Here is a 16059-nt window from a genome sequence, read left to right on the forward strand (position 1 = left end):
GTATCTTGATAGCATTAACCAGTCTGATGAAATAAGGTTAGAACTCTTTTTGGGAGCACATGTTGTCAGGGTACTACAGCTACAAAAGCCACTTCCCATGAAAGGACATTTCATTCAAGTATTTATTCCTCATTAACACAAAATATAATAATTCTCAAGGGAACTGTGATCCTCACAGAAGGTAAACAATTCTGCTGTCAAATACCATTGATCTGAATTGTGCATAGATTTTTTTTTTTTTCTGTTGTTTTAGAAAGGGCTATCTTGTGCATCAGGGTTCAACTACATACCTGAAGAAATGAAGGGTACATTGTTAGGGAAAAATGACATAGATGGTTTTCTAACTGTGGTGCCTACAATTATATGCAAAACATCTTGCTGGTTTAGAGCAATGAACTGATCCCAGATTACCCATGATTAAATGCCTATCTACTACTACATACCCTGCAATAAACTGCTGTGTGAAAAAGCATCCAGACGGGTGGTCATGGATGGGGGATGTCCAGGCAGAGCTCACGGCTGCCTGCAGAAGAGCAGGGCTGGGAAGCTGGGCAGGAGCACAGGGAAGGGCAGCAGCTAAGTGTTGCATACCAGTCTGCAGGAGGAGTAATGAGAAGATGGGGAGGCAGGGGGGAGGCACAAATCTGATGTTCTTTCTGTCAGTTTGGTTGGTTCTCCTCCCAAAGAGCTGGTGTGACGCTACTGGACGCTGGGACCCAAGGGAATTGTATGAAGGAGCCCTGAAGTAAGGGAGGCCTGGGGGATCGAGACCCTGTGGAGAAGGCTTTCCTTCTTCTCTTTCTCCTTCACTGCACACCCTTGTAACCACTTTCAATTTTTAAGTAGTGGGTTTTTGGTTGTTGTTGTTGGGGTGGGTTTTGTTTTGTTTTGTTTTGTTTTGTTTTGTTTTGTTTTGTTTTGTTTGTTTGTTTGTTCGTTTGTTTTTTAAGAGCTATATTTTATTTCATTGCCAGGGTTTTTTTAAATGTATATGCTCAACCATTTACAATGCCAAACCAGCATTTTCGCGTCAAACTAAGCTCCTTCACTCCTTTAAGCCTCACTTTGTTCAAGCTTACTCACAGTCTGCAGATCTCAAAAGTGGATGTGATGAACTTGTAGTACAGTTACTAATTCCAAATGTTGACACTGGGTCCTTCTTTAGCTGTTTTATTGTTGTTGTTGTTTGTTTGTTTGTTTGTTTTTGGTTTTTTCCTTTTATATATCAGGGATGCACATTATTTTCTCTTGCCAGAGCAGTAACTTGAAAAGTCTGTTGAGAATCAGTACTAAATGGTTCTTTTATATCTTCTTCTTTCTCCTGAGTCACAGTTTCTCCAGATTCTCTTATCACATGTTTATTATCTATAAAATTTATTTCCAAAGACACCACTTTATATTTGACTGTATTTTTTTTTATTTGTCAGTCTATCATGTTATCTGTTATTAATTTTGCCTCAGTTAAGGTATGAAGACTTCAATAAAAAAATATATTCTTTTGTTGTGCCTATCTGTGTGTGTGAGTGAGTATGTATATATATATATAATTAGTATGTACATAAAAACACACGCAGATACTCTTCCCTGTTCCTTCACTTATTTGGTAACCTCAGCTTATTTTTCACATAGTATTGATTCCTATTAATGCTCATTTAAATGTGATAGGTTTCATGCATGCCCTTTGTTACTGTTTAATGCTGCATGCTTATTAATTCTTATGTGCTTTTTGCAGCTGAATGTTTTAACACAGAAATAAGAAAGCTGTAGCATCTCCTGTTTGCTCAGTCTGAGAGTTTTCTAAAATGTACTTTAGCTACAGGATGCTTCAAAACCATCAGGGCATTAAAAACAACTGTTCAAGATTTTTGGAACCTTGACATGACGTCAAATAGCCAAAATGTTTTTATTACTCCACCATAAGGCTCACTTGAACACTAAATATTCCAGAGAGTAGTGCTTTGTGACCTCTTAATATCAGCCCTTATGAAGAATGTTTCATTTAACTTCTTCAGATCATTTACCTTCCTGATTTGTGACAGACTAATGGAAATTTGGAGATTAATTTGGAAGCAATACTCATTTGCCTGAGTGAATATGAACTTGGATGAAACAGTTCAAGAGTAACTCATCAGATTTAAAATGTGGTTTTCAATTAACAAAATGTGTTTATAATGTAGGATGTGTCTAGTGAACAGTTCATTTAATGAGTTGGTGGCCATCTTGAGATCATCAAACATCACTGGCTGTTTGTTTCCCTTTACTACCTATTTTTCCAAACTGATAATGCCAACTCCAGAATGATTTCTTACTGTATTAATATCTACCATAGCCTTTGTCTTTGAATTTATAAAAACAAATAATTAAAAATTAAATAATAAAGTTAGAAGGTCTACGCCATACCTGGGAAGATGTAACCTACCAGGCAGGTCACTAAAGCAGAACAGCAAAAAGCATTTAAATTTGAGAAGGAATTCAAGCACTGCTCTCCAAGTTATTGCAGTATTTGTGTCTACAGAGGGGCTTCCACATCACAACCATCTGTAATGCCTCATTTGGGCATAGTATATAGCCTAAAAAAACCAGGCTTTTTGGTTTCAGACAGTGCAGAGAGATAATGGCACTCTTCAGAATGGACTGTACTACTATCCGACTGAGATATCTGACCCAGCTCGTTAGAACAGCTGAGAACACAAAACTACCATAGAACATTCTTCATGATATAGCATTCACGCTGATCTGCAGGGCAGATTCTCTCTCTGTTATGATTCCCTGTTCCTCTCCCTTTATAGATGTCACTTCCTTTTCTTGAGCGCTTTGACTACACCACCTTGTTTTTCTTTCAAATGATGCATACAAAATGCAAACATTGTCACTGACTGCAGTTACCCAGTAAGTTAGTCCTGGGAGACAGGAGGTCAAAGGCATTGGTCCAGATCCTAGTACTATCAAAAGAGGTTCTAAAGTAAGACATCTATTTGTCATGATTCCTACCATGGAAATATTTCACTACAACAGCAGGACAGAAACATCTGCCATCTTTTGAGTATGATAATGAATCACTGTAACTTCTTTCACTTCCCAATTTCCCTTCTAGAATCTTAAATTCTTTTGTGGATTTGTCACTAACCACCCTGAGACCCTCATTCTCAGCAGGCTGAATACTAAAATTCATATGTCAAAACTGTATTATGTGGTCATTGTTTTTGTTTTGCTAAATCCATTTCTGTTTTCTCCTGTTACAAAAGATCGTGTCTTGTTAGTATTTGATCAGCTTAATGACTATCTGAGATATGTTGTATCTACTGACCATCCTCAAATCCAAGCCATAAACTTCATCATATGAAATTGCAGTGGTCTCTGCAAGAAGGCTGCACATTGGAAGAAGGCAGAAAGTTCACCATTAAGCTTGCAATTAAAATGATCTGTCTGAAAGAGTCTGGGTTTGGTCTGAAACTAGTGCTCTGTGAAGATGAAAGATTAATTTTCTGTCTCATTTCAAAAGGAAAAGTTTTTGTGATCCAAGCCACTGAATTTCAGACTTCTATAGACCTTAAAAATTGTTCATCTGTTCCACATCCTTTCACATAAATCACAATTTTCTCATTAGTTAAGGCAGAGTTTTCAAACAGTAATATACAGGATTTGCATGAACTCAGGCACAAGAAACTGAGTGGGCTCTTCCCTGCAGTTAAATTTACCTTTACACAGTTTTGTTCTGCAAGTTGGGTTACTCCATAACAACAAAACCTCTGAGGGATTCTTCCTGTAACTAGTTTTTAATGCTTGCTTGCATGAGATAAAGCATCAGTTTGAGTTTAAATCAACATTTTAACAAAACAATCTCATATTCTATAAGTGCTACATTCCACATGCTTCTGAGAAAAATAATTTATCTGAGAACATGATTTCAGCATCATACACTAAAATTAGTATGTAATTACCAAATCCATCTCTGAGCCAGCATATCCAGATCCCTCTGCAGAGCCTTTTCACTCTCCAGCAGATCAACACTCGCACCCAAATTAGTTTGATCAACAAACTGACTGAGGGTGCCTTCAATCCCCTTGTCCAAATAATTGATAAAGGACTGGCCCCAATATTAAACCCTGAAGAGCCCCACTGGTGACTGGTCATCAACTGGATGTGGCAGCATTTATTCACCAACACCTTCTGGACCCAGCCATCCACCTAGCCCTAAGAGTCATTTAGCATCATATTATTTTATTTGACAACAAAACCCCAAACAAACAAAAACCAACAAAACAAAACAAAACCCCGAAAACTAACACCCCCACACACACCCACACACCCACCCAAACAATAGTTAATGCTGGGAGAAGCCTGTTAAAAAAAAAAGGATAAGAAAAATTCCAGCCATAGTTAATTTGTGATTCAGGAGTCCCTGTTGTAAATGTTGTACCTCATAAGACTTAATATATTTTTATTCCATGAAATTATGAAAACATTTCTATGAATTTACATGAATTTTTTTACCAGACACAAGCTGTTTCATGGTATAGCTTTGTGTTGTCTAAATAACAATACTTTTTTCTTTGTTTTCAACCTGTGTGACCTTTAGTTCTCTGCTGGAATAGACTGTGAATGATTTATGCCTCTTCACCTTCTTCATTCCATTTTTGTCTTACAGACATCTCTACAAGGTCTTCTCTACTTCTGATTACTTTAAGTACATAGTTTTTTTCTGGAATCAATTTAATTTTATTAGAAAGGGGGTTTTTTTGCTATTCCTCTCTTTAGGTAATGACATCATTGAAACACAGCTAAATTGATCTTTCCTACAGGACTACTTTTCTTTCACCCTCTTGCCTTTTTTGACTTGTGATATTTTGCTCAACATATTAAAATGAGGCTTATTGCTGTTGCTTCTATGTAGTTAAGCTGGAACTTCAGAAAAATTGCTTCTGTTGAAGTATTGTGCAGTTTAAATGCACTTTTTGTCTCTTCTCTTGCAAGTGTGTTTTTAGAACTTTAAAAACCAACAGAGATTAGAAACACTTAACGATGTCCTTCATGCTTTGCTAGACCCCAGGATTGTCAATAAATGCTACAAAACTCTGTAATCTGCTGTCAAAAATTGCTCCTGCAGCAGCACAGATTTGTGTTGGAGGTCTCTCATGCTAATCCAATATTTGTAAGAACTGATGATGCCTTAGAGAACCTGGCAGGGCTGCAGGCTGTTACAGTGCAAATGTAAGCTCTTTTGAGATTATAGAATTGTATCTGTTTCCTATATCAAACATCAGTTGCAGTTGAATAATATTTTAAGTATGAACTAAATTTTATAAATACCATAGTAGGTTTGCAGAATTCATATATGTGAGTAATCTGGAATTCTATTGCTTTGGGGTATTTCCTTGAACAAAATTTATCTTTTTATCCTCAACTCAAAGATTTATTTTATAGGTCTTTAACTTTTAAGAACACAGACACAGCATTGGTGTTCATGGGCAGATTTAAATTTGGGGAATATAGCAAACTGAACAAGTCAATTTTAAACTTAACAATTTAAATATGGTTAATTGTTAAGTTTCATTGCTGCTTTTCTCAAGAGTTTTCTTTAGCATAAAGATCGGTTTATACTGTTTTGTGCTCCATGTTTAGACCATCACTGATCGGTGCAGTTTCACTGGGCATGAAAGGTCTGACACCCTCTCTGCAGGAAGAATTGCTTAAGAAGGACAGCTAACAGAAAATCTGGAACAAAGAGGGTACATTCAGCAGGATATTTATCTAAATTTTCTGCCCTTTCAATGGCAATATTCAAATCTTGGATTTTAAAAATTAAGGGTGTTCTTGAGCAACTAATTTTTACCCTCTTAATTCTCTTTCATCAGTTTTCTATAAAAGAATTCTGAATGTGCTCCAATAAGAATAGGAATTCAGCTTTGCCTGTCTGTGAGTCCAGTGTAATTAAGATTTCACGCAGGTTTTAACTAAAACTGTGGTTGTGGCTCAGAGGGCAGTTAAATATTCATACTCAGAAAAAAACAAAATAAATGTTGCCATTCAATTTTTTAATCAAAGACCAATTTACTGTATGTAACCATTTAAGGCCCACTGTTGACAAATACTTCAACTGCAACCAATGAGCAAATGTTGAGATCCTCATTCAAACAAACCTTGAAGTAGTTATGCTCTTTTTGAACTAAATTGGGAAGCTTTGATTTTTGACTGTGAAACAGCAAAGAAAATCAAACCTGTTTTTCACTTTAAGGAACTCTCTCATCTCTCAGAAATTAAAACTGTAGTACTTGTGAAGTATATGAAAGGATATAGTGCAAGGTTTTTATTCTATTAGGTGTTTGGAATGGATCTGCTTTTCTCAATATTTTGCTGTGCCTTAGAAGAAATCAATCTCCTTTATACTTTCTAATGTAAGGAAACATCTTAAAAGATTTACAATTTGGAACAGGATAAAGAGGTATTGCAAGTTTGACTTCCTCTCTGCAAACTTAAATCCTCCAGCCGAGGAGCATAAAACTACTTTTCCAATAGAGGGCTGTTTTCCTTTGCTCTGTCCTTACTCCTCAACCATGTCTACTCATCTTTGCAGTGAACAGGTTATGGATGATATTCCCTAACTGCTTTAATAACATCCTAGAGCTTGTCCTCCAGTCAGTTCACAGGCTCCTAGGTTTCCCTTTCACCATCATGTACGTCAGCTCCAAGCTCCAGGATGCTCCCTGCTACCCACGTCCCACTCGCCTTCTCCCTTATGGCAGAGACCAAAACACCGATCTTTGGCTCCACCTTGTGATCTCCCTGGCGTGACCAGCAAGGAGCAAATGAGGGAATCCTCAATACTGATTCCAGATCTCATCTTGATCTCTCTGCCTCTATAGGAAAATGGGAAAAAAAAAAAAGAAAAAACATCCAGCCAAACTAATTCTTTAGGTCAAAATACTGACTTTAAAAGAAGCAATAGGGCTGAAAAGTGTAACTAAAGAAAAATAGCTAGGCTCAGAGAAAAAGACTAAATAAGAAGCGCTGGAAAAATTTTGGTGGGCAACCTGGAGGTTAACATCTGAATTCCAAATGGTTATTTTGGTAAAGCACAAATTATAGAATGCATAAAGTTGGTCACAAAGTTGCTTTTTTGTCAAATAAATTTTTTAGACAGAGAAAAACTAATGAAAAGTGGTTTATTTTACTCGATAACATGGCAATTATATATATATATATACACACACACATACACATATATATTTAATATGAACTTATTTTCCTTCTCATTTTCAGGGAAATAATTCTGATGTAAGAACTGACTACACAGTTATATTTTGGTTCTCAGCAGGAAAAAATAAACAAGTCAAGTATTAACGTCAGTTTCTGCTTTGTGGGAACATAACTGTAGCCAAAAAGATTTTGAAATAACTTGCACTGTTAAAGCTTGAGTGAGTACCAGTGCATAAAGCTGATAGCATAAACTGGGCCCCTGGAAAGTAGTTGGCTTTCATAATTCAGAACAGTTACTGCCATCGATAAAGTACAGAACTGTGGAAGACAATCTCCTCAGCAGACAAAAGGTCAGACAATAAAATTTTTGCTTGCCATTTTCCAGAAAAAATTAATCATATTAATTCATGAAATGTAAATGGATGTTTTCATGTTGAATTTCTATTGGCAGTATACTTTCTCAGACAATTTTCAGACTTGATCTTTTTTTAAAAAAATTTTGATAGGATATGGAGCTAAAAATATTTCAAATCTTTCAGTCTGCAGTCAACACAGTGCATGTGATAAATGATACCTCTTGCAATGTTTATATATTTGCACGGCTGTAAGAACTGCCAGAGTTTCAGTATTGAAATGGAGAATGCAGCTCACCCCAGCTGAGTGAGCATATTAACTGTGCTGCTTTGATGCCACAGTTACCTATGGATAGGAGCATAAATTAGGGTCTGAGTAATTGTTATTAGGTTGGCCATTTCATTATCTTATGTGCAATCACTAATTTACAACCAAATGAGTGTAGTGCACAGAGAAGTTCAAAATGAATGGGGGTAAAATATAGATGAATTTCTAATATATAGGCTAAGTGCTGCAGATATTGTGAGAACATATTATGTTATAAAATAGTTACATGTATAGTTGTGCTAGAAGATTCTCAAAATGTAAAAGAAAAGTAATAAGTAGGGAAGGGAAAAAGAGAAAGTGAATTACTTTGAACTTCTAAAACATAGTCAGAATGTGGCTGGAAATCTAATTTTAAAGTAAAATTTGCCATATATAGAAAATTATTTATAGTCTGGCTTATAATTAGAAGATGAAGGTATATATATTTTCAACTGTTATCTCTTCTTTCTTGCAGATGAAAGTTTTCATTATTTTGGGATTTTCAGCAGTTATAGCCTTCACTGCTGTTTTCTTTTCTTTCCTTCAAATAGGGAATGACATCATCTTTGGTAAGTAACAGTTAAAATACAAGTTAGTTTCTAATGTTGACTGTTAAGCTGAAAATACAGTGATGCTGCAGAGAGTTTAGCAATGGCAGTATAGCTCAATCTCTTTTGTGTGCAAAATACACTATCTGGCTTGTCTGAGAATTATTCCACAAAGGTTTTCTTTAAAACTGCAATTTCATAAACTCAGTAAGTAAAACTTTGTATGTGTAATGTATCTCAATCCCTTCTTTGATTAGGAGTGATTTTACTTTCATAGTGGCATTCATATGTCAGGTGACATGTTGCCAAACATGATTGCTGGATTTCTTTCTCCATCTGCTAATCATCCTGGCCTAGAGGCAGTTGCCATAGGATGTCCCACCTGGCACCCTCCTGGCTGTCCCACAAGGGTGCTTCTCTCCTGTGGACTTGTTGGCTGGTGGCGCCCTGTGGATTATAGAGCATCTCAGATTGCAGTATTCCCTGTGTTCAAAAAATGTAATCTTGTCATTTTTACCATCACTTGTATCTGCTCAATTTAAATCAGTTAAATCTAATAAAATAGAAGTGTAGCAAATACTGGACTGAATTTTAAAAGAAATCTGCAGAAACTGATTTTACATGAAATTAGGGCAGAGATAGTAAAGAAGTATGATTTCAAACCACAGTCTCTTATATAGCTGTATACATAAGGGCTGGTGATATGATTCTCTAGGAGAGTTTTCCTAACCTGAAGTTAGTGCAGAATCACAAATAAAATAAAATAAAATAAAATAAAATAAAATAAAATAAAATAAAATAAAATAAAATAAAATAATATGTAAAACAATTTAAATTAAAAACAATTTTCCAAGTTATTTCTTCTTATGAGAAATCTTTTTTGTACCATCACTGCAAAACAGGAGATCAGATTTGCTTTCCATACTGGATTCTTTACTCTAAGCTTACATGCAAATTGTATGGAAAATGTATGTTCTAAAATGACCACATTATGTTATATGTTAGTTAATACAAAATGAATCCAAGAATAATAGAATGGTTTAGGTTGGAAGGATCCTTAAAGGTCATCCAGATCCACACCCCCTGCCTTGTGTAGGGATGCTGTTCACCAGACCAGGTCGCTCAGGGCCTTCAACACTTTCAGGAATGGTGTTTCCACAACTTCTCTGGGCAACCAGTTCCAGTGTCTCACCACCCTCAAATCCCTTAAAGGATTTCTTCCTAATATCTAATCTAAACCTGCCCTCTCTCAGTTCAAAACCATTGCCTCTCATCCTGTCATATAAGAAGTCCCTCTCTCTTCTTTTCACATCCTTCCCTAAGGCACGGGAAGGCACCAATATACAAAAATGTACATGGACTATAAAAATAGAATAGGTGAAACATGATTCTTTTTATAGTGAATGTTCTTGGTCTGATGAGACAATACAAAATAATGTTTATTACTCAAGAACCACATTTTTGAAGACAGTGCATTGGTACCAAATTCATACTTCTTAGTAGAAAATTGTTAGAGTCCAGGGCATTCCTTTGGTTGCCCTGGAGGGTCAGAGACCTGGGCAGGGGGGTCTGGGACCCCAGCCCAGAGCTCAGAGAGACACTGGCTTTGATTTCAGTCCATGGGAAAAACTTCCTACACTGAGAGAAGGTTTACAGGCCACAAGAATGTGAGAAATAGTAGTTTAGCTTATCACAGAATGAGAAAATAGTAATTTTAGGTTCCTAGCATTGAAGTAAATGGTGACAAGATGGAGAATCTGGGGCGTTGTCTCCTTCTTCTTCTCCTTCTCCTTCCCTCACTCCATTGCTGCATTGACGTGGCACAAAGTAGTTAGTGAGGATTGGGTCAAAGTAAAGATGACCTTTTTAGTAATAGTGATAGACATTGGTAAGAAATAGTAAACAAGAAATACGTAGTAATTAGTATAAAAGATAAGGACAGCCCAGCTCGGGGGGAGATGTGAGGAATCCATGCAGCTGCGAACATCTTGTCGGACTCCAAGAAAATTGTAAGATAAGAAACAATAAATGAAGTATGCAACGTTGAAAAATCTAAACCTGAGAACTCTGTCTCTTCCTTCGGCTTGGTTCAGAGCTATGCAGGGGAGCAAAGGACCCTGAAACCACCTCAGTGTTGGGGTAAGCCCCCGACAGAAAATGAAGGGAGAAAATGGAATTTAAGTATAGCAAGTGGGTATTCTCTTTTATATCAGAGTCAGAATCCATATGACACAATAAGAAATACTTCAAGCATGTTATATTTCTCAGAGCCAAGCCCTCTAAAAGTAATTTATAAATATGCTACATTAAATTCTAAAATACTTACTTATTGTATGGCCTATAAAAATCAAATTTGTTTTCTGACGTAGACGCAAAAAGGTTTTCAGAAGTAGTAGAAATCCAAATGATAACACCAAATGAATCATCTGAATATTTTATTATGCATAGGTGAAAAAGAGAAGTAACTACTGCTATATTTAGAAACTGAAAACTTTAGTATAATTTAGCCTAGGAGAGATTGCTCTTCATCATACATTTTTCTTCCTTGAGCTGAGTGCCCTATTCAAAAAATGGATTATAGGAATAGCACAGTATGGACTACAGATAAAACATGCTCCCCTAAAATTACACCATATATAAATGATGAACAATTGCACCAAAATGATTTATATTACTTTTTATGATTTGTTTTCTAAGAAAAAAATGGGCCATCCCTCAAAATTCCAATGGAAATAAAGCAGTTGGACTTTAAACACTATTGATTATTTTATTATAAAGCAACATATACACAAAAGAGAGATAAGCTAAGCCTCGTAATAGCATTATGCAAAATAGCATAGCTGAAGTATTATTATGTTCATATATATGTAACTTTCCATCAAACATAGATAAAGAAATGAGAATAGGGCTTTCATGCACTGGCCTAATCCCAGGTCTTAATTTTCCTGATTATGGACTTGAATTCCTCATGTGGCTCAGCCTAGCTCATATTACCTGTGAGGGAAGGTCAGGTTTGTTCTGTCAATCCAAGGACAATTTGATGAAAAATACATATGAAGCCTAAGGAACACAGCTGCATACAGAGAACACAACATGTTTCGGCTGGACTTATTATGTTTGGTCCTATATAATATGTCCATAACTGGATTTATATTTCAAGCTAGGAAATCTAAATCCCCAAGTCTTATTAATTATGGAAGAATTTATTTACCATGCCTACCTTACCTTTTAGAAAGCTTAGAAGCCACAACATTAACTTCAGGAATAAAATATTGATGGAGATGGTTTGAAAAGGTAAAAATTGTACCTTAATATTAGAAACTTGTATATTTTCTAATTGTAAATATTTTAATAAATATGCTATTTATTAACATATTTATCTTTCTTTTTTTTCTTTTTGTTTTTTCCGTGTGGAGAACAAATTGAAGATGACTGCATTACTAAAGCTATCCAGAAAGGTTCTAGTCTGGTGGATTATGCTGCACATTATGAAATTAAAAGGTAAAAAAAAAAAAAAGTGAAGAATGTATTCAGGAAAAAAGCTTTCATAACAAAAGTTTAAAAAGTTAAAACTTAAAAAAGTTTGATGTCAATCTGTTTCTTTGAGAACCCATATAATCACAAAATCACTGCTTCCATTACCTTTGAGGGGTCTGGTCTAGAGGAAGGTGACCTTGCTCATGGCAAGGGGATTTGAACTAGGGGATGTCTAACATTCCTTCCAACCCAAACCAGTCCATGATTATGTCACTGGTCATCTGATCCAATATGAGCTTGTGCGTTATCACTGTATAAGTTGCTCCCTTAAAATCTGAGACAAAATAAGAAACACAAAAGTAAATAAGGATGCTTTTCTGAATTAAATAGCACAACAAATTCCATTAAAGCATGGCTCAAAATCATGGACCTATTATTGAACATTAATTATGTTTTTGCCAGCACAGAGGGAGACAGGGACTCCTATGGCATCAGGAGCTTTGGACTGTTGTATTTCCCCTTTCATCTACAACAAATGTAAAGAAAGATCAGGGAAAGGAAATAAAACTTTTATCTTGGACTGTGGATAGGTAACAAATTAGAGGAAAACTCCTTTGTGCTTGAGTTATAGTATGAGAATGAGCTCTTTCAACAATTTTCTGACTAGATTTCTGTGCAACACAAAATTAATTTCTCTCCAAAATTTGGAACACATCAACTAAGTTTTTCAGAGTACAATCCCCACACTTTTGCTTAGACTTTCCTAAAGAGTTATCTCTGTGATTTGAAAATGAGTCATTATTTGCAGAGCTCTGTGAGTGTTAACTGTTTATACAGACAGAACTTGTCAAGAACTGTAGCCCCTATGTATGTAGAGACTGAGGTCACTCTCGCTTTTTAGTGTTTGTATTTTGGTGACAATCCTAAGGCATTTAAAATTTAAAAACATAAGTCTCAAGCTTTCAGTGGCTCAACTGCCTCACGGAATAGATGGAGATACTGATATTTATCTGTCTCACAGGATATTGTGGCAATAATTTGGTCAATATCTTAAATATGATAAATTATAAGAGATGTTAAAATAAATGCTTAACAATGATTGTTTCAATTAGGAATTTAAATTTTATTAGGAATATAGACACTAGACTATTAAGCTTCCTTTGAAATACTGGGTATGTGGATATATAGACTTTAAAGAGAAATGGTGCTCAAAAGTCCTGTTGATGATTGAGGATGGTCCTGGGTATTAAATGTTACATGGAAGCAAAGCTTACTCACAGCAGTTAATTGGGAGGCCTCTTTTGTGACTATCCTGCACAAAGTCTTCCACAGTGCTGCAGGCTCGGCTCACCCCAATAGTTTCTTTCTCATCCTAAAGGCTTCCCATAAAATAAACTCTTGTTGTGGGTGCCCAACAGAAGTACAATCTCTCTTTTAGAACTTTCCTTGCAGGACAAGGTCACAAAATGACCTTCCTCTTTGCTTTCCCAGTGTACTCTTCAATCAAAATATACCTTAATATACCAAAATATATCTTAAGTACCTTAAACTTACAACATATCCAACAAAGACAGCTTTATAGTTATAAAAAGTTCTAAAAAATGTATTCATTGCAAAACCATCTGTATTTATCTCAATTATAGAATGATCCAAGGAAGGGGAATAGCAACACCTACTTTGCTGCTGGCTTTCTCAAAATTTCCTGATCAAGAGAGTCAAGATATTTCCCAAGCAGCTGAACGAATGGAAACGTCAATTCAGGTGCTGAAACAAAAAGTTTGCCAGAAGCACAAACGCTCATTGCATCTAACAGGTACAGTATATTGACACTGGCAAACCACCTTATTGATTTGCTGAATGCTGTATTTTAGATTAAAGTTCAGTTAAGTTCACTTTTATTTTATTTTGCACTTTCTTTTGTTCTTGAAAGCATCTCAGATAGGTTTACATTTTTCTTTGCTGGAATGTGGGTGGTGTTCTTATAGTTGAGGAGAATAGTATTATGCTATTGGCATCCTGTGAACTCATGACTGTGTATTTGTATTGCCTATAAATCAGCCTGTATATCCTCAGTGTTTCAAGCTTCTTGTTTACAGTGAAATATCTGTCCTCCCCAAGCAGTTTGGATTTAGTGCTTGATCGTGTATCACACTATGGCATTTTCAAACACACTTCCTCTCAACATGTGCATATCCCTTTTTAAAAAAATATGTTCTTATTTCCCACACTGATTTCATAAGTCATTGCTGTTACACATTTATTTCCACTTTAACTGGAATTTTTATATTAGATGGGGAAAGAGAGATAGCGCAGAAAGTTCAATGTTTTCTAAGAAAAATACTTGCTGTTAATTAGAGATAAATTTCACTATGTCTGTCTTTTGTCTGGAAGGCTCAAAATATGAGAAACATTGAATTCCCCCCCACACCCCATAATTTAATTCTGTCATTTATATGAAGTGTTATGTCTTAGTATTAGAACATTTTTTTTTTCCAAGATATAGAAGCATTAGAGTGCTGTAGACAAACATAAAGCTTCACAGTTATTATTTTATTTCCTTGCAGAAATATCTGGCTTACTAAACTAATGGGACATTTGTAGAACTAAAATTATACACACATACACAGATACAATTATTTTTGTGCTTTGTGATTTCAAGAGAAATTTAATTTCTAAACTGCAGAAGAAGTGCACAAAGCTCTTGTTAATTTTCAGGGCTGAAACAATGTTAACAGGATGTGAATAGATGCTGTACAGTCTATGTGCCACAACGGAATAGTTTTACATGAATTAAAGAACTAAATCGGCTCTAAAGAAAACATGTGAGTCTCTGCCTAGGTAGCTCAGATAACTGGGGAGCTGGCCTCTGGGTATCATTTTTAACCTGAACTAACATGGAAGTACAGCTCTAGCCACAAATTTGGCATGTTATTAGTACATAATGACAAGATTATGTAGCCAGTCTAACAGCCTATTCTCTGTGTTCTCACTACTGCCTTGTACAGGTTCTAACTGCTCAGCAGAAAAATTTTTTGAACTAATTTGGTTCTTGAATCTTTTTTGTTTGTCTTTGTGGCTTAATATTTTGTTTGAACAATGGACTAAAGCAGCTTACCTCAGAGCTGAATGGGCAGGACAAATAGACATTGGGATTGGGTGACATGCATTAGCCAGTGGGGAGACAAGGGCAATAGTTATATATTACCTCTACCCTCATCTTTCATCATGTGACGGTTGTAGCCACTTTGAATGTCAAAGGTTCTCTGATACTCAGGAAGGATAGAATCATAGAAAGGTTCGGGTTGGAAAGAATACAGAGACTCCCTAGTTCCAGCCCCCTCCCATGGCCAGCATCACCTTCCTCTAGACCAGGTTGCTCCTCTTTCAGGCATACATCCACTTCCAACTGGCCATACATATTTCAATAGCTGCAGAGGTGAGAATAGGTGCCAGCTCTCTGCAGCTTACATAATGGTGTGGCTTTGTCCTTCATCATCAGATGCTTACTGGGAGATCCATCTTGGATTGTATCAGAAATAGTTTTATAACATGCTGTCTACTGGTATAAAGGGACTTGATTTTACCTAGCTTCCAAATTCCAGCTCATAATTCTGTTTGTCTTCCACTCAACACTGAATTCTATAGTCAGCTGCAGGGTGTTTAAATTTCTGCATCATTCCAGTCCCACATTTTTCTTCCTTGGCATATACTTTTGTTCTTGAATGGCATTTTTTTACACTTTTTTTGAAAACACAGCGACCAGGCAAGCAAAGGACTAGAACACCAGGGAAGAAGGAAGCAGCAAGCAGGTCAACCTCAGTTCTCGGCCATTGCTGGACCTCTTTCTTCACATTCTCTATGCATCAGCTGATAAAACCTTCCTCTAAGTCCCTGACAAAGCCTCTTGCAGCACTTCTCACTAAGTGCTCTTTCCAAGGAGGAGGGAGAATTCTGTAAATGAAGCTGAAAATAATGCCTTTTCTACTCTAGCAGCTAAATTCAATAGAGTAAATTGCTTGTCTGGGTTCTTTCTTTCAGACCATTTGTCAGCTGATCTGCTCACTAAGGTTGTTAATACTTCTGGATGCCTGCCTTATATGTTGCCACCAAAATGTCCAAATAATTGCTTAACTAATAAATATAGACTCATCACTGGTGCCTGCAATAACAGGTATGT

General features: G+C 36.1%; 1 protein-coding gene across 1 annotated transcript in view; it reads left to right on the forward strand.

The window, feature by feature from the left end:
- The first annotated feature begins 8332 nt into the window (after positions 1–8332).
- TPO (thyroid peroxidase) overlaps positions 8333–16059 on the forward strand; it is a 37262-nt gene continuing 29535 nt past the window's right edge. Inside the window, exons 1-4 of the mRNA XM_040058174.1 lie at positions 8333–8426; positions 11822–11906; positions 13526–13695; positions 15921–16053. Coding sequence (XP_039914108.1) covers positions 8333–8426; positions 11822–11906; positions 13526–13695; positions 15921–16053 — 482 coding nt within the window. The remainder of the gene's footprint in view (positions 8427–11821; positions 11907–13525; positions 13696–15920; positions 16054–16059) is intronic.

Source organism: Hirundo rustica, chromosome 3 (genome assembly GCF_015227805.2).
Source record: "Hirundo rustica isolate bHirRus1 chromosome 3, bHirRus1.pri.v3, whole genome shotgun sequence".
NCBI lineage: Eukaryota > Metazoa > Chordata > Aves > Passeriformes > Hirundinidae > Hirundo > Hirundo rustica.